Source organism: Pongo abelii, chromosome 12 (assembly GCF_028885655.2).
Source record: "Pongo abelii isolate AG06213 chromosome 12, NHGRI_mPonAbe1-v2.0_pri, whole genome shotgun sequence".
Taxonomy (NCBI): Eukaryota; Metazoa; Chordata; class Mammalia; order Primates; family Hominidae; genus Pongo; species Pongo abelii.
In genome coordinates, this window is record NC_071997.2 from 43,464,802 (window position 1) to 43,489,137 (window position 24,336).

General features: G+C 41.6%; 1 pseudogene and 1 gene segment (V, D, J or C); both read right to left on the reverse strand.

The window, feature by feature from the left end:
• Window positions 1-7,182: 7,182 nt before the first annotated feature.
• LOC112132047 (immunoglobulin kappa variable 1-6-like) lies at window positions 7,183-8,886 on the reverse strand. The segment is given in 2 exon segments: window positions 7,183-8,548; window positions 8,673-8,886. Coding segments are annotated over 2 exon segments (372 nt in total).
• Window positions 8,887-9,602: 716 nt separating this feature from the next.
• On the reverse strand, window positions 9,603-18,739 carry LOC112132089 (immunoglobulin kappa variable 2D-29-like; annotated as a pseudogene).
• Window positions 18,740-24,336: the final 5,597 nt, after the last annotated feature.

A 24,336-nucleotide genomic window follows, 5' to 3' on the forward strand; every position in this document is an offset into this window, starting at 1 on the left:
AAACTAAGCACTTTCTGCAGTTTCTTCTACAAAACGCAACTTTCTCCAAGCCTTTACAAACTCTAAATGGCTTTATTTCAGACTTGGGGGCAGGAGCACATCTTGCCTTGCCCTGAGTCCTTCCTCCTTTCTTCTATTTGTTTCTATCTCTGACTTTGTCCTTCAATCTCAGATTGTGTCCTGCAAATCTAATTTATTCTCCTATTAGGCAAAGCCACCCTTCTCTCAGGCACAGTGAGATTTGACCCCTAGTCTCTCAGATACTCAGAATGTACAAAAGTTAATCAAGGGGTTTACCCAGGAGACTTTCTCCCTAACAGGAATTCTGTGCTAGCTCTCCTCATAGTAAACAGTGCTCCATCTTTTGTCAAAATTGACACCAAAGGCTGACAAGCTGGAAAAGGTTGGAAGATCAGAGAAAAACATCCCCTCAGAGAGGCAAATCCCATTCTCTCCCTGTGTATAAGTTTCCTGTAGCTGCTGTAACAAATCTCCATACCCTTGCTGGCTTCAAACAGCATTGGTTTCCTCTCTTACAATTCTGGTAGGGAGAAATCTCACACAGGTCTCACTGGGCTAAAGTCATCTTTCCCTTGAAGAACTTGTTTTTGTGTCTTCTCCAGCCTTTAGACACTGCTATCTCTCCTTGGCCATGGCCTTTTCCTCACATCGCTCAGCCTCTCCTTCTACAGTCACATCTCCTCCCCAAATCTGATCCTGTTGCCTTTCTCTTATAAGGACACCTGTGATTATCTGGGACCCACAAGATAAATCAAGATGATTTTCCCATAGAAAGATCTTTAATCACATCTGCTAAGTTCCCTTTGCCATATAAGGCAGCATTCATGGGTTCCAGAAATTATGACATGGACCTCTTTTAAGTGGGGAGAGCAGGATTATTCAGCTTACCAACTCCCTCTTATCATCTCCTGTATTAGTTCATTTTCAAGCTGCTGATAAAGACATACCCGAGACTGGGAAGAAAAAGAGGTTTAATTGGACTTATAGTTCCACGTGGCTGGGGAGGCCTCAGAATCATGGCAGGAGATGAAAGGCACTTCTTACATGGTGGAGGCAACAGAGAATGAAGAAGATGCAAAAGCGGAAACCCCTGACAAAACCATCACATCTCGTGAGACTTATTCACTGCCACGAGAACAGTGTGGGGGAAACTGCCCCCATAATTCAAATTATCCCTCCCACAACACATGGGAATTATGGGAGTACAACAAGATGAGATTTGGATGGGGACACATAGTCAAACCATATCATCCCCCAATTGTCCTCCCCTAAAGAAGAATCCAAAGTCAAATGGCTGGGAGAAGGAGAAAAGAAGGAGCAGCCAGCAGCTTTATAAAGTGAGAGAGCTGGAGGGATCTGAGTCAGGGCCCTCTGGTCTGGGGTTTCCCTGGGCTGGAGTATTCTTCTGCTGCTGCCACTCTAATGTGGACTTCACAGTGTGGAGCTATTTGTTAGAGGCTCCTCTGATTTTGTGACCCAGAAGAAAGGACTTGCTGCCTGAGCCCAATCTAAGAAAGACTAGTAAAGGAAAATTAACTGTTTCCTGAATTTTCTGAATTTTTCTACCCATCAAAAAAGAAGAAGTGGCAAGAACTTAGATGAGAGATACCTCTACAAATGAGGATTTGTGTATATACTTGGATTGGATTTCTAGCAATAAGGATTTCCATGCTGACAGCATGTTTACAAGTTGCAGGAAACCCTGGAAGGGAAGGGGGAAAGGGAGGGAGGGAGGGAAGAGAAGATGGATGGTGAGACATACATCAGCAAGCAGCTACTGCTGAGCACAACTAGAACTCGACCCATATGGAAACATGGGAAAAATGCCTCTGGGTTATTTCGCCTGAGAGGTGAGGGAGATAGGGTATGTATACACCTCCCCTCTTTTCACTGATTGAGACCTGTCCTAGGGGATGCTCATTCCAGGCCCTGAGGCCTGTCATGTGTGCTGGCAGAGCTGTCTTCTCCAGCTTCATAGAGAGCAGCAGGGGCAGATATGGCCATGGGGAGTCACTAGAAGTACAGTGAAGGGAAAGCCAATGACCATCATATCTACTTAGAAAATATGTGCATTTTAAATCTAGATCACCCACGTTTGCTGCCTCTCTCTGGAATAGGATCCTGGCTGGCTGGTTGCAAGCAGATGCCCTAGAACATCAGACCCCAAGACAGCCAGCAGGAGTTTTGTTCATAGGTCACACCACCATGGCTTAGCCAGCCATCGGCAGTAGGCATAAGAGTGAATGAGGCTCCCATTGACAAATCCAGGGAGTGTTGACTATGAAAATAATGAAGGTAGCCTAGTCTTAACCCATTGAAGAAACTGAATCCATGAGTCCAAATTTTGATTAGGATGGGGATATTCATGAAGTATCAAAGTATCAAAGAACTTCTCCACACATTCTTTTTACTTTCTAAGTGAAAAAGATTGAAGGTCCAGGGGAGAAGCCAGGCAGACACCCCTTTCAGCAGGAGTCAAACTGAACCTCATCAGTCATGGAGCAGGCAGATGGAAATCATGCACCCCCAGATAGGTTGCAGTGAGAGCACAGCATCACTTCTGGATATTCCTGTCACAGAAGCACTAGCAGAATTAATCCCCCAGAAAATCAATCAAATTCAAGTTGAGAACGAGTTTGCACAGTAATTGGTGTTTAATCTTCAAAAGGAATAAAGTCATGAGGTCCAAGTAACGACTGAGGACCTGTTCCAGACTGAAGGACACTACAGAGACATGGGCCAGTTAAGGCAACACATGAATCTGGACTGTATTATTTTGTTACAGAAGACATTATTGGGACAATTGACAAAACTTGAAATGTACCTGAGGGCTAGATGGAGTGATGTATTAATGCTGATTCCCAGAATCCACACTTGTATTAGGTTATGTAGGAGAACGTCTTAGAGGGTGGGACTATGAGGTCATCAAGTCACTCTCAAATGGTCCAGTGGAAAAAAAGTGATACATTGTGCTACACTTAAAACTTTTCTGTGAGTGTGAAATTGTTACAATTTTGTAAAAAGAAAATAGCAATGGCAGTTCTTAAGAGTATACCCAAGGAATTATAAAGCATTTTGTAATGGCATTGAGCCATCCTTCTTACCATTTTAAGACCAAGAAATCCACTGCTAATGCATAACACTGTGCATTCTCGAAGGTGTGTAGCTCACAGACAAATCATTATACAAAGCCAACAGCCTCTTTAGTACTCGTGGACTAAATGGGCATTTTGTTCTTGGTTTGGAGGCCTCCATAGTCTACCTCCTTGAGACATGTGGCCTTATTTCTGTCAGCACATCAGCATGAAACTTCTGAATAGGGACGTCAAAACTGCTTCCAAGAAAAAAAAATACTTTTCTTTCTTTAACAAAACAAGATGGCCCATGAATTGGAGCCTAAGTTTGAATAAATCTAGATTGCTGAAACAGCCCAGAATCCCTGGGGATCAATTTTCTCCAAAGTAGGATGAAGACAAGATCACATCCCCTGGGAAATTGCACTGAGTTTCAGGGAAGACATGAAAGAAGGGAGGATGAGGGTGGAGACAAAGCCAGCCCTGCTGCGAGCACATCAAAGCCAGGGAGTCTTCAACAACCTGCTGAATCATAAAGGGGCCCTGTGGACACTGACAGCATCATGGTTGGAGGCTTCCAATCTTGTATTTTAATGGGGCTATCAGAGTGTCACAGCAATAATGCATCAACCAGAGCCACAGTCACACCCAACAAGAGAGGCCTCTTGCTCTGGGCCCCAGAAGTGAAAGTCTGTCACCTGGCTCTCCTCCAGTCTTTCCCACAGAGAAATTGTGCTAATGTAGAGCCAATTTTCTTCCACAACATCACTCTCTAGGTTCCCAGGACCCTGAACTTTCAAATTTAATACTCCAAGCCTAATTCCCAGAGACTACACTGTCCTCCTCCATGGGCCCATTCTCTTGAGAGTGGCTACACAAAAGGTGTTTACTCCCTAGGTGCAATGTGAGGCCAAGGGGTTGCTGCTCGGAGGGTGATATAAGGATGGTGTGAAGATGTGTGTGAAGTAACTGTATTTGTGTGCAGGAGACCGGGTATGGTGTGGGACAGGGCAGGAGATGAGAAAATGGCAGTGAGGGCCTAATTGCGACCCCAGATTAGGACCTGCTATTCCTGCACTGCTAGATTCTGATACAGAACCCCAAAGACTGCAAAATTCTAAATTCACACGTCACCTCCAGAGATTCAATCTGGATCCAAAACAGATCAGCATAGACCAGATTGACAGCCCTCTCTGGATTAACTAAAACACAGCACAAAATACATGAAGCAGGTATTTTCAAGTCATTGGACATTAGAAATCAAAGACAATTGTCCCAGCGGATTGGAAACCAGAGGAGGTGAGATTTAAATTGATCCATCTTACACCCTGAGGAAGTTTCCAGAAAATTGTTGAGGAATTTTTTTGAAAATTGTTCAGGAATACTCCCTAGCAGAACCCTGGGAGTATCCCTGAATAGAGGAGGAAGAGCTGGTGGTCTAGAAAGGTGGAAACAGAAACAGAGAAGGGAGCTCCACAGAGAGAGCCCAGGCTATCCCCAGAAGGCCTCCCTCAGTGTTCTAGAGCACTGATGAGTGCATGCACGTGGAGAACCTACCCAAGGCTGCTGAAAGAACAGCTGAAGGATTAGAGAAAGACTCCTCAGTCCTCTCTTTTTGTGCCATGAGATGGTGCAGCTGGATGAGAACTTGGTGGCTCCCCTGAGCTTATTGGTCCTGTACTCTTGACGACAGAGATATTATTTTGGCATCCTTAGGCCCATCTGGAAAGCATTATATTTAGCAAGAAAAGAGGAGGCTGTGATCATGCACTTAGTGTGAACTGTTCATTGTTATCAGTTATAAATGTCAAGTCCACTAAGCAAAAATGGATTTACTATAGCATATTAAATTGCTCACAAATTGTTGGGAAGCCTTAACTCCAGGCAAAGCCTCTAGAAAAATTCCAAGAATGGCACTGCTGATGCAGGCTGTGGAGAAGTACATGCTGCCTGTGGCTCCATATTCAGGCTTCCTCCTGGGGAGAAAAGAGCTGTTCCCCTCACTGCTGCCCCTAGAAAGACAGCAGCCCTGCCAGCAGCTACCAGAAATCTGAATCCTTGTCCTGCGGCTCTCACTGTGTTGATAACATCCCTTATTTTAGCCTTTTTCAGATTCATCTCTTTTCATGGGTACCAGGGCTTGTTCTATCCCAATCTGCCTTTGTGGCTTTTCATCACCAATACACACTTTCCCACACTTGAACTCCTTTTTCAACACATTGAGAGCAATGTGTTACCACCTAACATATTGCAAACATTTCCTTTACAAATAACAGTACAATCACCTCTACCTAAACAATGGTGAAATCCAAATACCTTCAGTCCAGCAGCCTCCATCTCTCATGGGTCACAAATTTAACCTAAAATCTAAATTACAAAGGTGACCAGAAAACAGCACTTTATAAAACTTTAAAGAAAATGATGAATGTAAAAAAGGAAATTATTTAACAAAATGTACACATGCCTCATGATGTTTTAGAATTTGTTTCATTTATATTCTCTAACCCTCTGGGTTCCTTCTGTAAGATAGGGCCTGGAAAGGCTAAGCTACATTTCCTTGGCACCCTGGTAATTTTGTACGTGTGTATGTGTTGTATGTGTATGTGTGTATATACACATAAATATAGTCATATAACTTTGTTAAAACATGACTATCTGTATAGATAAGTTTATGCAAGCAATATCTAAATATGTATGCATATATATCACATATAAATGTATATATGTATATACATGTTTTATTTATAAAGTGTGAACTTATTTTCAGTAAACCTGTATCATATATATAAAGTCTCATTCTGATTCCTTTGTTAAGTACTGCTACATATGATATATTAGTCTGTTTTCACACTGCTATAAAGATACTACCTGAGACAATTTATAAACAAAAGACATTTAATTGACTCACAGTTCTGAATAGCTGGAGAGGCCTCAGGAAACTTAAAATCATGGCTGAGGGTGAAGGAGAAGCAAGACATGTCTTACATGGTAGCAGGAGAGAGAGAGCATGCACAGGGGAAATGCCAGATACTTATCAAACAACCAGATCTTGTGAGAACTCTCTCACTATCATGAGAACAACATGGGGGGAACCACCCTTATGATCCAACCACCTCCTACCAGGTCCCTTTCTCAACATGTGGGAATTGCAATTTGAGATGAGATTTGGGTGGGGACATGGAGCCAAACCATATCATATGGGTAAACTCTACTAACCGTTCCTGCTAGATGTTTCCATAAATGAGCTAAGTTGTAGTCTATTTATTCAAATATTATTTCTTTTAGGTTTTCTATCTCCTTATGAATGGTTTTCTAAGTATTCATATTTATCTGATTTTCATAAAATGTATATATCTATATGTGTGGATATTCAATAATGTAATTAGGTTTTCAACAGTAATGGTTTGTAACAAATCACTCAAAATGCAGTGGCTTATAATACTTGTATTTATTTTCATGTTTACAGATATTCATAATAATAATAATTCAGCTGATCTAGACAGGGCTTAGCTGGGTGGTTCTGCTGTAGGTTGCTGAGCTTATCTCTAGTATATGGATTTTCTTTGTTCTGGGGTCAAGTCTGAAGGAGCAGTAATCATTCAGGACAATGACCAACATCCTGAGGTCAAGCTACAGAAGCAAATTTAAGTCCCAACATCTCCAACACAAATACAAAAAACATGGATTTATTCTTTAGACTTAGTAATTCTTCAAGTTTCTAAGTCCTTTTCTCGTTTTAATTTTCAAGGTATTTGATCATGTTGTTGACAAATAATTAATGAGGTTGATTTTCAACCCTTAGCATTAAAAAAGCAAATTGAAGTCAAATTAAATTAAATCAAATGGTGTTAAAAATAAAATTGGATGTGTTTTTATTAATAACATGTAACTTTAAACTAATTTTCTTAAATTGCCACATTGAATAAAAACAAATACTCCTTAGCTGAAGTAAACATTTCCTAAAACATAACCTCTTAAACCTCTATAGATCTGTTATCTTGTTAAAATGCAGATTCCCACTGAGCTGATCAAAGGTGGGTCTGCTATTTTGCGTTTATGACATGGTCTTAGTGATGCTGCTGGCTTCTGGAAAAATTTTGAGTAGCAAGGTTTATATATTAAGGACAAAGAATGTTACATTTCTGTGTGTATGACACACACACACACACACAGACACACACATATATGTAGCCAACAAAGTTTATTTGAAATGATTGCTATATACATTTAATGCAATTGCTATTTTTCTAATTTTTTATTTAATATATGACTTAATAAAATTTCCTTGCTATTATCTCAAATTTGTGATAGTATTTGGAAGCACTTCCAAGTGTATTCTGGGGCCATCACCTGACAAACCCTGGAGAGTTGTGGTGTAAAGACTACACTGAAATGTCAGCTGTTACTTCCCTATCATTACTATCATCCTTGAAGTACGTCTTCCAGAAACCCTTTTCCCTCTTCTGTTTTCAGTAGAGTTGACCAATGAAGAGCTCTCACCAAGATTGGAAGTCAGAAAAGGAGGATTCAATACTATCTATCAGCACCTGCAGCAAGATACATGGGCAGAGGTGAGGATTGGAGAATCACCTAGCAAAGTTCTCTAGGCAGCTGGGAACATCAGCACCCCCAATCCTGAGCTTCCCAGGCAGGTCTAAGGACCACATGATTGGCGATTAATCCTTCTGTGGTGGATAAACTCTGGATTCTTGGGGAAATCCAAAGAATCCTTCCATTCCAGTATTTGCATATTTAACTACCATGATCCCAAGCCTTTAAAAGCTGTAGTTTAGACTCTCATTCCCTGTATTTTGAAAAAAATTCTACTTGGAATTCCAAGAGTGGCTTCTTCTTTGTGCCATTAATTCCAACTCACACCATAACTCAGACTCGGGTGTAATCATGTCTGTTCTTAATAAAATCAGGAGAGGCATTGCCATGTCTGTGCCGCTAGGGATGAGAAGAAGGAAAGACAGTTAAGATATACAAAAGGTCTTATGGCCCTTCTACCAAAACTTTCCAGTGACCTTCCAAGTATGGCTGCAATTTGAGAAATGCTCTCTGCAGATGGAGGCACCAGGAGGAGCATCTGGGGCAGCCCAGCCTCACACATCTGCTTCCCTGGGGGGTTTAGGTTATGACTTGTAACACTGTGCGAGGGTAACTATACTCCTGTTGACAGTAATAAGTTGCAACCTCGTCAGGCTGAATGTTGCTTATGGTGAGAGTGAAATCTGTCCCAGATCCACTGCCACTGAACCGAGATGGGAACCCCGTCTGCAAATTGGATGCTTTATATATCAGGAGCTTAGGAGAATTCCCCGGTTTCTGCTGATACCAGGCTAACTCATTGCTAATGCCCTGACTTGCCCGGCAAGTGATGGTGACTCTGTCTCCTACAGATACAGACAGGGAGGATGGAGACTGGGTCATCTGGATGGCACATCTGGCACCTGAAATTAGAAACATAAAAACAAATATTCAAACTATTAATCACATTATAAGAATATTTCCCTGAGTGTCCATGCAGTATTGAGCCTGCTAGCTGAGTAAATTCCTAGTGTTCTCCTTTCTTACCTGGGAGCCAGAGCAGCAGGAGTCCCAGGAGCTGGGTGGGGGCCCTCATGTCTATGCTGTGTCCTGACTGGGACTGACGGCTGCGCAGGGTGTGACCAGCCTGTTAAGAAGTCTTCAGGGCAGGGGGCTGTGCTCTGGGAACATGCAAATCAGCAGAGTGTGGGGTAGACTGGGCACAGCTGTAGGACTGACTCATCTCAGTAACTCAGCACAGGGGCAGTGTCCCCAGGGTCCTAGGTCAGACCAGGGCAGGACAGATTAGTGTGGAGGAAATGTATTTCTCTCTAGAGGCCCTGTTGTTGCAAAAGAGATTTGGAGGACAATTGTCGAAATTTAAGGACTAGATACAGTAATGTATTTAATCATTGTACTGGGATTATGTAGGAGAGAATCCTTGTTTGTAGGGAATGCATAACAAAGTCTTAGAGGGTGGATATATCAGATCTTCACATTACTCTCAAACGGATTAGGTAGGCATAAAAATCTTTTGTGCAGTATTAACATCTCTGTCAGTGTGAAATTATTTCCTTTTCTAAAATGAAAAAAAGATTTTATGAAAACATTTTAATATATTCAAAAGCAATTTGTAATTACCAAAGCTACTGTTATTACCAGTATAAAGTCAAGCAATTCACTGCCAATACACAAAAGTGATACCATGATTCCTTAATGCATGTGTCACTTATAGATCCACTATTATCCCAAGCTATAGGTCTCTTTAATACCCACAGACTAAATGAGCTGCACCTTATTCATGGTTTGGGGACCCCCATGTACTACCCTCTTTTCTGCCATTGAGTATTATTTCCTCAGTTTTTCAGTGTGACAGACTGACAAGTAATGCCAGATCAGATTACTTAAAAAAAAAAAAAAACTTGTTTCTTCCTACAATTATAGGAGCCTGGATTAGGATAAATTTGAAACTATGCATCAGTTCAGGCTCCAATGATCAATTTTCCCCAAAGTACAGGAATCAACATCATATCCCCTGGGTAATGCTCTGAGCTCCACTTCCAGCTGACATGTTCCTGGAGGCTCAGGTGCAGCTCCCCTGGAACCTGGCTTTCTGGAGAGAAGGTGAGGGGAAGACTCCCTGGGAAAGGCCAGGTTGGTGAACCCTTTGTCGTAAATGAGAATGGCTGCTGCTCAGTTCATGTCTGTGTCTTGCACCATCAATGTCACCTTCCCCTTTTACTCTTTAACAGTGAGTGGGGATATCTTTCTGGCCCAGATGCCAGCCTCCTTGTCTCAAATCCAAGAGAGAGGCCCCATCTCCTATCAAGCAAATGCCTATGTTCACAGAGAAATCACTTGAATCTAGAAAAAAACTGGAGGCAGATTTGCACCCATTATATCTCACATCTCCAGCTTGACCCAGGGCATCCAAGCTTGGTTCAGCAGCAAGGGAAGTGAGCCCAATTACACCAGCATCAGTGTCCTGGAGTCTAGGGGACTCCAGGGATATTATCGATGTCTGATTAAAGGTGGCCTAATTAATAGAGGAGTTATTAAGAAATATTTTTTAGGCAGATAAAGAAGGTAAAATAAGTTTTTGGTAAGGCTTTTTCTTTTAATAAAAGCAACCCCCAAACCATTTCTTTTTTAACGAAAAATGGCTTGAAGGGCCAGGCCGGCAAGCTTTGATATGCAAATGCCGGACATTAGAAACGGTCCATCTAGTATGGCGATTCCTGCCTACTTCTTGTCACCATGTGTGCCAGGTGTAATGGCTGCCTCCAAATAATACCATCTGTTCAGAAGATCGTGGTGACACACATTTGCATATTAAAGAGCCAAAGTGCAAGGGCCAGGTTTTTCACAGGCTATGTAAATAACAAACCTGGTCAAACCAATCCCCTGGGCCCTGTGCAAACCAGACACTGTCTCCTCCAGCATCCCAATATAAGCAACCACTTTTCTGCCATACATGGGGTTTCTCTTTATTCAAATTCCCCCTCCCTCTGTCTCCGTATGGGGAAACTGTTTCTCCCTTCTTTCTTTCTTGCCTAATAAACTCTCGGCTCCTTAAAAGCCCTTGATGTGCATCTGTGTCATTTTATCTAAACTGGCGTGAAACAAAGGACCCTGGACCTCTCCAGTCATCAGAGCCATATCATTTTGGTGCATGGGCAGGGAATTCATTCATCGGAGTGGTGAGTATGGAACAAATCTCAGCCTCAAATCTGTCCTTTAATCTCAAGGCTGTTCTTCCAGCTATCCTATCAAAAAACTTTCTTTCCTTCTTTCTCTATCTGCAGTCTCTTACTCTCTCTGTGTGTGTCAAATATACAGGAATTTTTACAGCCAGGGAAGTAATCCTGTTAGGCAACAGGAAATGCTGTAGATCAGACATATAGCTCAGGAAAATGCCATTGCAATCTTCTAGGAACAGAGTTCTTCTCCCCTTTTTCCCACAATGAGGTTACTCGCTGCTAACGCTGGTGAGCACATGGTATTTCTAAACTAAGAGCGCCACCTAGTGGAAATAGAAATTCTCTTTATGAGACACATTGCTGGTTCTCTGCAGTACATTGCAGCTTCACAACTTTTCCATTTTGTGCTTTTCTACTGCTGCTTCTGTGGACGGGAGAGCTCTGCTTTCAACACAGAAGTGAAATGTCTTCTGCAGCCAGATTTTAGTCCCGATATTGTACCATCAGTAGAAAAATGGCCATTCGTTTCCTACGGTCTTTTAAGTGGCCTATTCTGTCTCCATTAAGATAGTCCTTAATTAGTAAGGGGATTTTAAGTTCAGAAGTTACCCAGAACCATCTTTTTTGAGGGTAAGTGCTTCAGCAGGGGCTGTAATAGCAGGCAATGTAACACATTGCCTCCATTAAAGGAGCATTGCCCAAAGGCGACACTGTCTCTCCAGAGATCTGCTTTTCAGGGAGCCAGGCAAATCACACAGGTTTAGGAAGTCAAAGGGAAATCATACAAGGCAGATAAGCTGAGGTTGCATGGGTAAGCGTGGTTAGTCCCATTGCTTAGTTCGTCCAGTTCCATCATTTGGGGGACCATGTCTTGAACAGACACTTTTCAAAAGAAGATATTCATGCAGCCAACAGACACACGAAAAAATGCTCATCATCACTGGTCATCAGAGAAATGCAAATCAAAACCACAATGAGATACCATCTCACACCAGTTAGAATGGCGATCATTAAAAAGTCAGGAAACAACAGGTGCTGGAGAGGATGTGGAGAAATAGGAATGCTTTTACACTGTTGGTGGGAGCGTAAACTAGTTCAACCATTGTGGAAGACACGGTGGTGATTCCTCAAGGATCTAGAACCAGAAATACCATTTGACCCAGCCATCTCATTACTCAGTATATACCCAAAGGATTATAAATCATGCTACTACAAAGACACATGCACACGTATGTTTATTGTGGCACTATTCACAATAGCAAAGACTTGGAACCAACCCAAATATCCATCAATGATAGACTGAATTAAGAAAATGTGGCACATATACACCATGGAAAACTATGGAGCCATAAAAAAGGATGAGTCCATGTCCTTTGCAGGGACATGGATGAAGCTGGAAACCATCATTCTGAGCAAACTATCACAAGGACAGAAAACCAAACACCACATGTTCTCACTCATAGGTGGGAACTGAACAATGAGAACACTTGGACACAGGGTGGGGAACATCACACACTGGGGCCTGTCATGGGGTGGGGGGAGTGGGGAGGGATAGCATTAGGAGAAATACCTAATGTAAATGACGAGTTAATGGGTGCAGCAAACCAACAAGGCACATGTATACATATGTAACAAACCTGCATGTTGTGCTCATGTACCCTAGAACTTAAAGTATAAAAAAAAAAATAAAAACTAAAAAAAATTTAAAAAAAATAACTAAAAATCGGGGTCAGGAGAAAAGAGTGTTGGCTCTGGCCCATGGGTGTGACCTTCTGCCGGCCCCTCAAGAAGACATATTTAGAACAAAGAACCGTGGTCTTCCATTCCCCCTATGTGAGGTCTACGTGCTGGCAGATTCATTTGGAGTTGTGGTTTCTAAAAATCAACTCAGAATCATATGTTAACATATTCTCTTTAGTTTCTACTGGGGACCAAAACATACTGAGATTCTAAGGTCTTTGACTATTTGTTTTAGGCCACTATTACCCTCTTGCTTATCAAGTTACTTATTTACTTCTCAAGGCTAGCTAGGTGCCTAGAATTTCCCTTGAAGAGACTCAAGATTTTTCTTCATTCCCATACATGAGGAGGACCCACAAGTTGCTAATAGGGGGTCCCTGCTTTGTCTCACTTGTATAAGTGGGTGCTCTCTCTCACTTCTGCTCTTCTGTCATGCCAGGACATGACCTCCTTCCCTCAGGAAGACTCAGTGTTCAAGATGCCATCTTGAAAACACAGAAGCTAGACCCTGATCTTCCTCAATCTTAGACTCTCCATCCTCCATAAATCTGAGAGGATAATTTTCTGTTCTTTATCAATTACCCAGTCTCAGGTATTCTGTTATAGCCATGCAAAATAGAAAAAGACAGACACCCTTCAATTAGTGGTGACAGAAGGAAGTGTATACATACCCCGCTTCCCTCCCCTACAGGTGAAATAGCCAAGAGGCATTTTCCTCATATTTCCACATGGGATGGAGCTTCAGTCATCCTGAGAGTTAGGTGGCTTTTTGAGGTGACTTTTACCATCCATTTTCTATTCCCTGCCTCACTTTCCTCCTTCCCTCCCAGCGTAAACATGCTGCCTGCACAGAAATCCCTCTCACTGGTGGACCCAACTTAAGACACTTAAGACAGTGGAAAAAATACCAGTTCTTGGGGAGGGGTATCTCTGCTCTGAATTCTTATCCCTTTTCTCTTTTCAATGCATAAAAAAATTCGGGAAACACTTAATTCCCTATTCCCAATCTATCCTAGATTTGATTTATACAGTAATCCCTTTCTTCTGACTCACAAAATAAAAGGAGCCTCTAGCAATATCTAGGTACCATGAAGTCCACATTAGAGGCAGCGTAATAACTATCCTCCACTTTTGAGGCCCACAGGTCATACGGTCCCCAAGTCTCAAACGTTTTCATGATTTCTTGTCTAATAAAGTACCTTGTGAGTTTTCATTCTATTTTAGGAATGGACAATTTTAGGGATTATAAAAGTTGTTTTGGGGATAAATAAACCACTCCCCACCCCCAAAGACATTTGTGACCTAATGAAATGGCTCCATTGTCTGGGGATATACTGTGGTTCTTTGTCTTGGGCTGAGAAAGAATTCAAAAAATGGACACATGTGAGGAACGGGTTTAGAAGTGGAAAGTTTAATAGACAAAAAAGAAGAGAGAGAGAGAAAGCTTCCTCATGCTGAGAAAGCAGGTTGCCCAAGAGAGGGTTTCAGGGTTTGGGGTGGAATGCAATCAATTTTGTACAGAGGCTTGAGGAGGCTGTGATTGACTTACTTAGGGCCCAGGGGATTGGTTTGACCAGGTGTTCCATTTAAATAGCCTGCAAAAAGACTGCCCCTACCACCCTAATCTTTTATTATGCAAATGCTGCTTCTACGTGGTTGTCGCCATGACACACACATGGTGACAAGGAAAAGGGAGCAGGAATCACCATATAGAATGTACCTGGCTTCCAGTTACCGCTGCTTGCATTTACATATGAAAGCTCCTAGTTTGCATAGGTATGCTTGCAGCTTGACTTTTCAGGTTGCTTTCTGTTAGAAAAGAAATGATTTGGGGCTGCTTTTTATAAAAGGAAAATTCCTCCGAAAACTCTTCTACCCTTCCTAGCTGCCTAGAAGTAATTTCTCAATAACTTCTGTATTACTAATACCTGGAACCTATGAATGTTACCTTAGATGTCAAAAGGAACTTGGCTGCTGTAATTAAGTGAAGGATTTTGAGGTGAAGAGAGTATCCTGGATTATATGGGAGACAATATAATCACAAGAGCTCTTATAATACTGAGGGAGGAGGTTCACAGTCAGAGAGGAACTGGGACAATGGAGAGGAATGCTGGAGTGATGGAGGAAGGGGCCACAGAGCCAGAAATGGGGAGGCATCTTGAAGATAAAAAGTGTGGTATCAGTTTCTCTCCCCTGGAGCCTCCAGAAGGAATACAGACCTACTGACTCCTTGGTTTCAGCTTGATGAAATTTCTGACCTCAGAAATACAAGATAATAAAGTGGGGTTGTGTGCAGCCAGCAAGGTCATGGTAATTTGTTCCAGCAGCAACAGGAAACTAATATAACAGGAGGAGATTTTTTTTATCTCCTGAGTGCATAGTTGTCCTCTGTTCTCCCAAATATTTCCACCTTTTGCAATCATTTGGTGTAAATTTTGATGAGAGACAGAGAATTTATTATTGTCAGGGAAGGTAGCACCAGAATTCTTCTAAGACAGACATCTCTTGAGTCAAATCTCTTGATTGTCTCTTGTATAGTCTGAGTATCTGAGAGCCTAGGGGTCACTTCTCAGAGCACAGTACATGAGAGGAGGACTGTTGGTTTGTTTGTTTTCATATTAGGAGGGCAATTTAGATTTGCAGGACATAATCTGAGAGGAAAAGATTGAATCAGAGAGATTGGAAGGGAAAGAGGTTATGGGGAAGGCATCAGAGGAAAGGAAGATGTGTCCCTGCTCCCACATCTAAAATAAAGTCATTTACAGTTTGCAAAGCCTTTGAGAGAGTTGTGTTTTGGAGAAAAAAAAACTGCAGAAGGGGCTAATTTAAGATCAGGGTCAGCATGGCATGAGACATAGGCAATAGGGAGCTGTGAATTTCACAGTCTTTATGGTTTCCTCACACTTATAGGCCATGAACTCATCTATGGGACTAAAGTGGCCACATAAAAGGAACATACTAAGGTCAGACACACCTGGGTTCAAACCCCAGCCCCCGTACATGATGACCATATGACTTTGGGGTGCACCTCCCATGAGCTCTAACCCAGTTCTCCTTTTTCTTTTTTCTTTCTTTTTTTTTTTTTGAGACCAAGTCTCACTGTTGTAGCCTGGGCTAGAGTGCAATGGTGCGATCTCGGCTCACTGCAACCTCCACTTCCTGGGTTCCAGCAATTCTCCTGCTTCAGCCTTCCAAGTAGCTGAGACTACGGGCGCCCGCCACCACGCCCGGCTAATTTTTGTAGTTTTAGCAGAGATGGGGTTTCACCATATTGGCCACGCTGGTCTTGAACTCCTGACCTCAGGTGATGCACCCGCCTTGGCCTCCCAAAGTGCTGGGATTACAGGCACGAGCCACCACGCCCAGCCCCCAGTTTTCCTTTTATGCACCACTGAATATCACAGAATTAAAGCCTATGTAAGATATTGTTACAGGTAATTAGATAGGCATGAGTAGGGCAGGAAAGGGCTCCCACCCCGTCTTCTAGGAATGTAATTGCCAGGAATGTCAGGCAATGATCAGGTGAAGGTTCAACAATTGTCACATTGCCTTTCTAAAACTGATAATGTGGCAGCCTTAGCCAGAGAGAGACAAGCTCTTGACGATCCACAACTGTTAACATTAAGGTGTTAATTAAATGCTGGCCAAGGAGAAGCAAAAAGGGCTTCCAGTAAAATCTCAGGTTTTGGGTGAGTCAGCCTTGGCATTCAGATTAAGAGACAAAATGGTGGAGTATGACATTCCAGGGCACTTCACCAGAAAAGGGAAGGAAGCCGCAGATGGACATGCGTACAGCTTCCTAAACACCCTGTGCATGCTCAATTCCCAAGAGTAAGGAGGGCACTGTGCAAGCCGGCAGCCCACCCTACAGGAAGAATCACAGCAAAGGGGCATGAGGTGGCAGCCTAGGATCACAGTTAAACATTGCATTTGTTCTCCAAGTCACCCACTTGTACCTCTTCCAAGTGTTCTTTCCTTTCTTTCCAGTTCTAAAGACTTTTTAATGAACTTTAATAAACTTGCTGAGCTCCTTCCTGCTCTTGCTACTCACACTTCTCTTCTCTTCCTGCATTCTGTAGTAGTATTTAAGCTCCCTAATGCATGTATTAGTATTTCTAAGTAACGCATTAAGCGTCTCATGTTTCTTTATTTGAGGGATTCAGTCTTATTTATTTCTGTATACATCTTGCCATACATATTTTAAGCCCAACAGAAATGACATATTGAAATTTTAATTGCACTTGCCATAGAATCCATTATCTTGGAATAAACAGTCCTTTCAAATATACTTTAAACTCTCAGCCTGAAGCAAGATCTTGCTGAGTTGCTTCAATCATTATTTGTTGTGTATCACATCTTGTTATGACATGTAACTGACATGACTCACTATTAGTTAATATAAACGTAGAGCATTGTTTTAAATGAAGTCTACTGAATGCACAAATTTTCTATGCATTTACAATGAATATACAGTTTTCAGATTCATTTATAGGTAATCACAATGTGATGTGAAAATCATGCTTTTTTAAAATATTCTTTGAAACATTTTCTTATGACAACATTGTACCAAATTTGCCATGTCTAAAATAGAGCTTTGGTTGAATACTTTTAAAATTTCAGAATTTGAGAGATTAAAATATCTTATATAATCCTGCCTTTCTCTTACAGTATATAATGTACACTTTACATTCCCCATCTCTCAGTTTCTGCTGTTGATTTTCAAAGCTCACCTTTGGAATTGCAAGTACTTCCCTTTCTTCTCTTTTCTCATAATTGAGAAAAATTGAAGCCTTTTTGCATTAGGATATTATATCTGCCTTGGATATCTGCCAAAGTCTATGAATACTCAAAAATCAAACATTTTTTACTAATCGTTCTTAGCCATACCCCCTGAAGATAGCTTATGTCTACACTGGAGAGGGTAGTTGAGTGAGAGTTGTAAAGGAAACGGCAAGTTGGGAAAGTGAGATAATATCAATTTCCCAATATGGCCAAGTGTTATCTTACATAAAGTAAACCTCAAACAGGTAATTTCCAACATGTATTTCACTTTGTGTGGCCACTCATCTGTTACCATGGTCTTGTTGTTCTCTCTACTAAATGTACTTGACAAATGTATGCAAGACACGGAGGCTGAAAATGAGCTTTTCCTCACTCTCCCTTCATCATAGCCTGTTGCTCCCACAGCATGTGGCCACCTGATTTCTCCTACAGCTGATTCAGTTCCCAGCCTGTGTCAGCTGATGGGGCCTTAACATGTGGGAACTGAGTCGCAGCCGAGGCGCTCAGGAACCAGATCCCTCAGCAGCAAACTCTGCCCTTGAGATCTCCAACATCCTAATCAGAATTCTGCAGACTCAGAGAAACTGCTGAGCTGCTCTTAGACAAGTAGTGCATCTGGACAGCTGGGTCGCTCCAGCAGGGAGGTTTCTGTTTAGGGCTGTAGCACTGTGGGAGGAATTTGTAGATGTTGCATGCAGTAATAAACCCCAAAATCCTCAGCCTCCACCTGGCTGATTTTCAGTGTGAAATCAGTGCCTGATCCACTACCACTGAACCTGTCTGGGACTCCAGAGGCCCTGTTGGAAACCAAATAGATCAAGAGCCGTGGAGGCTGGCCTGGCTTCTGCAAGAAGCAATACAAATCGGTGTTTCCATCACTATGCAGGAGGCTGTGACTAGACTGCAGGAGATGGAGGCCGGCTCTCCAGGGGTGACGGACAGTGAGAGTGGAGTCTGGGTCATCACAATATCCCCACTGAATCCTGAAATAATGACAGAAAAGTGCAAGATTATGTACAACTTTCATGATTTCCCTTATGATATTGATTTAAATTTGTTTTCAAATTTTGATTTGAGTCATCAAAAATGGACTTTCTAAAATGAACCCATTATTTACTAGGCACAAGGGATCTCTATATGTTTTCAAGATATTATTCAGAGCACTGGTCATTTTTCTTTTTAGGTGGTTCCTAATTATTCACAGGGCAAATAATAAGCTCCCTTCCCTGGAGTGTAGACCATATGCCACTAACTCATGGTTGGTAAACACATGGCAAGCTGCAGGACCCCCCAGAGCTCATCCTCCCACCCCATTCTCCTCCTTCATCTCCTTCTGTCCTTACCAGGGACCCAGAGCATCAGCAGCTCAAGGAGCTGAGCAGGGAGCCTCATTGTGAGAAGGTGAAATGAGGAGTCCTGATAGGCAAAGGCAAGATTAGAGCTGAGCTTTTATCTCAGACTCATAAGGGAAGGTCTTCCCTAGGGGACAAAATGCAAATAGCCTGGTGGGTCCAGTGGTGTGGAAAGAGCCAATGTTGTGGAGGTATGTTTCTTTTATGAGCAATGAGATATAAAATGTCCCTTGGAGAAAAACAAACACAGATAAACTCAAGTTTGCCTGTAGTCAAGGGAAGAAAAATCTGACTGTGAAAGTTGGGGTCTTGGGCAGGGACACAGTGTGTAGGGCATGACTCTAAGAAAGCACAAGGACCCTGACAACGTGGAAATGTGTGTCTAGGATGCATCTCTGGGAGGTGAATGCCATCCTGCTTAGCTCCTACTCAGCTGATCTAGAGAAGGAAACAGCCTCATCCCCATAAGCACTGCTGGACAGATAGTCTGCAAATAAAAAGCAGTCTTGAGCCAGTTCAGGAGTTATCTTGTGTCCGCTGTTTCCAGGATAGTTGTTCAAGAATGTTCGATGCAAGTGTTAGAATCTGCCTTCCCCTGGCACCTGGTGAATGAGCCCCATAAGAGCACTCTGTCCAAGGGCCTCACAGGGAGAATTATGTGAGTCTCTACATTTAGCTTGAGTAAGAGGAAAGGGGACACAAATTTTATGCCTCAGGCAGTGAATAAAAAATTCTTACTGACCAATTGTTCAATCTGGGATATATGCCATCATAATCATCTCACTTATACCAGATTAACCAGAGGGATCTCCTAAGAGAAGAATATCCTAGGATAATGGTACAGAAAGAATAAATAACTTTGCATTATGTTTTTCTGAGTGGTGTTTAGGGAAACTCTTCCCACACAGTCTCCCTGGTCATGTGGGATCAGGTCCGGTCAGGGCTTCCAGTTCTTGTTAACTCTGAGTGAGACCGGAGTCTCCCCCAGCCTGGATGTGGTGCAGCCACAGCCGTGAGTCCACATACAAAAAGGAAATTTTCTATGTACGAAGAGCTAGAGCTGCATCCACATTTTTCTTGTCTCAGAATAAACTGAGACAAGGTAAACTTATAGCTTAGATTTCCATAGGCTTTCATGTAAAGATGATCACATCGCAGGGCTGTGAGTCTACCTCACAGCTGATCATTAATATACAAAATCAACCAGAGTATTCTTGATTTGTCAGTGATGTGCTTAAGGTTGAATGAAGCAGCTCCTGAAGAATGTTGCCTACATCCAACCCCCTCACAAGTACAGTCACTGTTCTGAATGTAAAATGGAAATAATTAAAAGACAACCCTGTATTGCTATGTCATCTTCGGTAATTAAATACAAAGTCATATTTAATCGCCAAAGAATACAAACAAATAAATGCAATTCTAGGTAAGATTCCACAACAAAGCTTGGTCTGAATATCTTTTGGAAAATCTGCCAAAATGAGGTTCTTTAACAAAGTTGGAAAAGTTATGAGTAAACATGCTATTGACCTTTAAATGTTGAAAGCCATGGCGATATTGTAGGTTGATGATATATTGCAGTTAAGTGGTAGGGTTAGAATAAATGCCTCATATACCACTATTTAAATTTCTATTTGCTCTTTTGTTATATTTTGTAAATTTTGTGTATGATTTTTTTTCTTATGATGCTAACCAAAACAAATACGATTCTGAGTCTTGAAAATGTCTGACTCCTAATTAATTATGAGAGTAGGAAGAGCCAAAAATATGAAAAGCTGAAAAAAAAACAAGTAAACACAAAACATAAACACCAAAACTGAAAGAGAACACCATGATATATCTTATTGCTAGTTATAATAATTATTCTGAAGGGATGTTAAATAAAGAATTTATTCTATTCATTATCTGATATGAAAACTTAAATTTCAGGAAAATGACTAACAGTAACAAATTTGTCGTATCTTTATTTTACTAAGTTAATTCTTGAAAATGTTATTTTTACAAGGCATTCATTAAAATGCTTAAATTTAAGGGAGTATTGCTATTTCCTGTGAAATTTAATGATAAATATTTTAAAAGTCTACCATTGTGATTGTTTTTTTATCTTATAATCTATTGCCTTACCTATCCAGAATATATAAAATGTTGTAATATATTTTTTTTGCCCAGAAAAAAGTTTCAAAATTACCCTGTGCTATCTATAGACTTTAAAGAATAATATTCCTAATTCAGGACAGAAGTCTCTCTCTCCCATATGTTAACACAGTATGCCAAAGCTTATTCAATAGGAAAAAAGCTGTCCGCTTCATACTGGACACAGATTAGAAGGTGTAAGAACAGCCTCCATTTGGATCCATGTAGAGCAGGTCTCTGTGTGTCTCTAACCTGGGCCTTGGTCAACTGAGTAAGGACAGACTTATACAGGTGGGTTTTATTGTGGTTGCATCTCCTTTGCCTGGTGCTGTTAGTTTGGGGTCCAAAAAATTGGAAGCAAACATACGATTTTTATAACTTGGGGAGAGAGTCTTAAAAGTAGAATTTGTTTCTGTCCATTATACTGGAGAAAATATTTGTGGGGTGGAGACTGTCATCCTGTTTATATGGAGTTCAAGGGTTTTGGAGGCTGATCAATGGAAGAGATGACTACATGAGGGCAGTAGCAAAAATAACTTTTATTGGGTGAAGCTCTGACAGGCTTGCAGGGAAAAGTCCCTCACAGCAGGAGTCTGACCAGAGGCTAAGGTGTCAGGGTTGCTTCTCAGAGGGGAAGAGTAGGGAACTACTGGAGAAGGGGCTAAGTTTCTAGAGTATGTCACACAGCAGCATGTGGGGAGTCTCTGCATCAGAGAGCTCCAGAGGGCAGTAGTGGTTTGGGGTTTTCGTAACCTGAGCTTATCTTACCTATTGCAGTTGTGGGTGAGGTTTTCTGGGATATGCAAAGTTAGCATTCTCAAAATGGTTAAAAATCTGCTTCTTTGGGCTATTTTTGGAACGACCGAAATTCAATACTTCTACATAGTTGAACCTGAGATTGGCACAGGCCATGGAGAAATAAGCCTTCAGTTTAGCAATAAACAACATAGGTGCCAGGACACAGGATATCATAATTTATTCATACAACACTGTGGCACATTCTGTAGACTTTGTTTTACAGACTTTGTTGGCCCAAAGAGTGCAAACTTCCACTGATTTGGATGAAATTGGAGACATATACAGGCTTGTTTCCCAACTTGACCTCAATGGAGAATTTTTCTGATTAAAGGTGAGAGTTTGTCCACGGCTGAGAATTGTGACCCAGGCACCCACAGAGGAAACTTCCCTCTATGAAGCTGCAGGCCCTTAGACTGGATTCCTGACTCCTAGCCACCTGGGATTGAAGCCGTCTGCACTATCTTACTGATTGTAAATAGTCACCTACTGGAGCACAGATTTATGGATAAATACCGGGCACACAGAGAGCCCAGGGAATGAATGTTCCATGGATGTGTATCTTCTGCTTCTGAGACTCCCTCTCTCTCAACACTGGCAGAAACTGGAATGTTTAAATGTTTGACCTTTCTGAATCTCCAGACCCAATTTGAGATTTGCTTAATCCGAATCTGTTTCCAATGTTTGAATTGTCTTTCTTTTTTCATGGAAAAAATGTGAAAAAAAAATCCTATAAAGTACACACTGAGCTGTAAGATTCAGTGGTGGACATATCTTCTATGCATGCTAATCTTTCTGCAGTTCTCACCTCACCCACTATCTAACTACACAAAGTGAAGCAATGATTCTGCTGCTTCCCTGAGCATTCTGTGCCTTATAAGTCCCCTCTCAATTCTTATCCTTGAAGACTGGGGCCTCTGTCCTCAAAAAGTAAGGCTCCGTAAAACCACAGCTTGCCTGGAAGCTTAAGAACTTTTTCCACTGTTTGAATGTGAGGTTGGCCTTTTTGACCATATAATAAAACCTGATTTACTTGAGATATGGGGAGTAGTGATCCCAAGAAGTTTCTGAGGACAAAATTGGAGATTTTAGCACTATAAACTTTGTATATGCATATAAATTCTTGCATCAAAGGCAGTGTCAACTACACTAAGACACGAGGCTTTGGTACATGACACAAAGTGAGCTGACCAAGAACCAGAGGCTCCCCTGAGCTTTTTTGTCTTGCACTCTTGATGACCTGGAGATTATTTATGTTGGCTTCTTCTGGCAGGTCCACCTGAAAATATTACGTTTAGCAACAAAAAAGCAGGCTGTGATCATGCTCTCAGTGTAGACTGCTCATCGTTCTTGGTTGCAAATGTCAAATCCACTAAGCATTTACTACGGGATATTAAATTACTCACAACTTGTTGGGAAGCCTTAAGGAACAGGATCCAGACAAAGCCTCTAGAATATTTCCAGGAATCACACTGCAGATGTAGCCTGTAGAGGAGACCCTGCTGCCTGTGGCTCCCCATTCAAGCTGCCTCATGCAGAGAGAAGAGCTAATCCTCTCACTACTGCCCCCAGAAGGACAGCAGCCCTGCCACTAGCTACCAGAAATACCTTGTCCTGCCGCCCTCTTAGTGTTGATTACATAGCTTATTTCACGTGTTTTCAACATGTTACTTTAAATAAATTTCCTTAAATAGCCTCATTGGATAAATACAACAGTAACCAAAACTCCTTAGTGAAGTAAACATTCCCTAAAACATAGATTCTTAAACCTTCTATAGAACCTTTGTTATCTTGTTATAATACAGATTCCTATTCAGTAGATCTAAGGTGGTTTTGCTATTTTGCATTTGCAACATGCTGTTAGTGATGCTGCTGGCTTCAGGAGAAATTTTGAGTAGCAAGGTTTTTAATATTAAGGAAAGAGAATGTTAAATGTGTGTGTGTGTGTGTGTGTATATATATGTATATGATCAAGAAATGTTTTATCAAATGATTACCTTATATATTTAATGTAATTTCTACTTTTATCATATGACCTAATGAAATTTTCTTGTTGTGATTCCAGACAATAATATTTGGCATCACATCCAAGTGTATTCTGGGACCATTACCTAACCAACAAAATTCTGAACTGAGTTATAGTGACTACACTGGGATGTTAGCTTTCACTTCCCCTCATCACTATCATTCTGGAAGCACATTTGCCAGGAACACTTTTTCCTCTCTGGTTTCCTGTAGAGTTGCCCAGTGAGGGCCCTCTCTGAGATTTGAAAGTCAGAAGAGGAAGATTCATTACCATCCATCATAACTTGCAGGAAGACACGTGGACAGAGGTGAAGACTGGAGAATCACCTGGAGAGGTGCTGCAGGCAGCTGAGAGCATCAGCACCGCCAACCTGTGGGCTTCTCAGGCAGATCTGAGGACCACCTCATTAGGGAATTATACCTTCTGCGTCAGATGCACTATGGATTTTGGGGTAGAACCAGATAATCCCCCTTTTCTAGTATTTGCATATTTGGCTACCATTCCCACTGGCCTTTTAAAGGAGGTAGTTTAGATTCTCATTGTTGTTTTTGTTTGTTTGTTTGTTTGTTTTTAATCCTACTTGAAATATCTAGAGTGGCTTCTCCTTTGCTTTATAAATTCCAACTGGCTCCATAATTCAGACTCCTCAGGTGTAATCACCTCTGTTCGTAATGAAATCAGGAGAG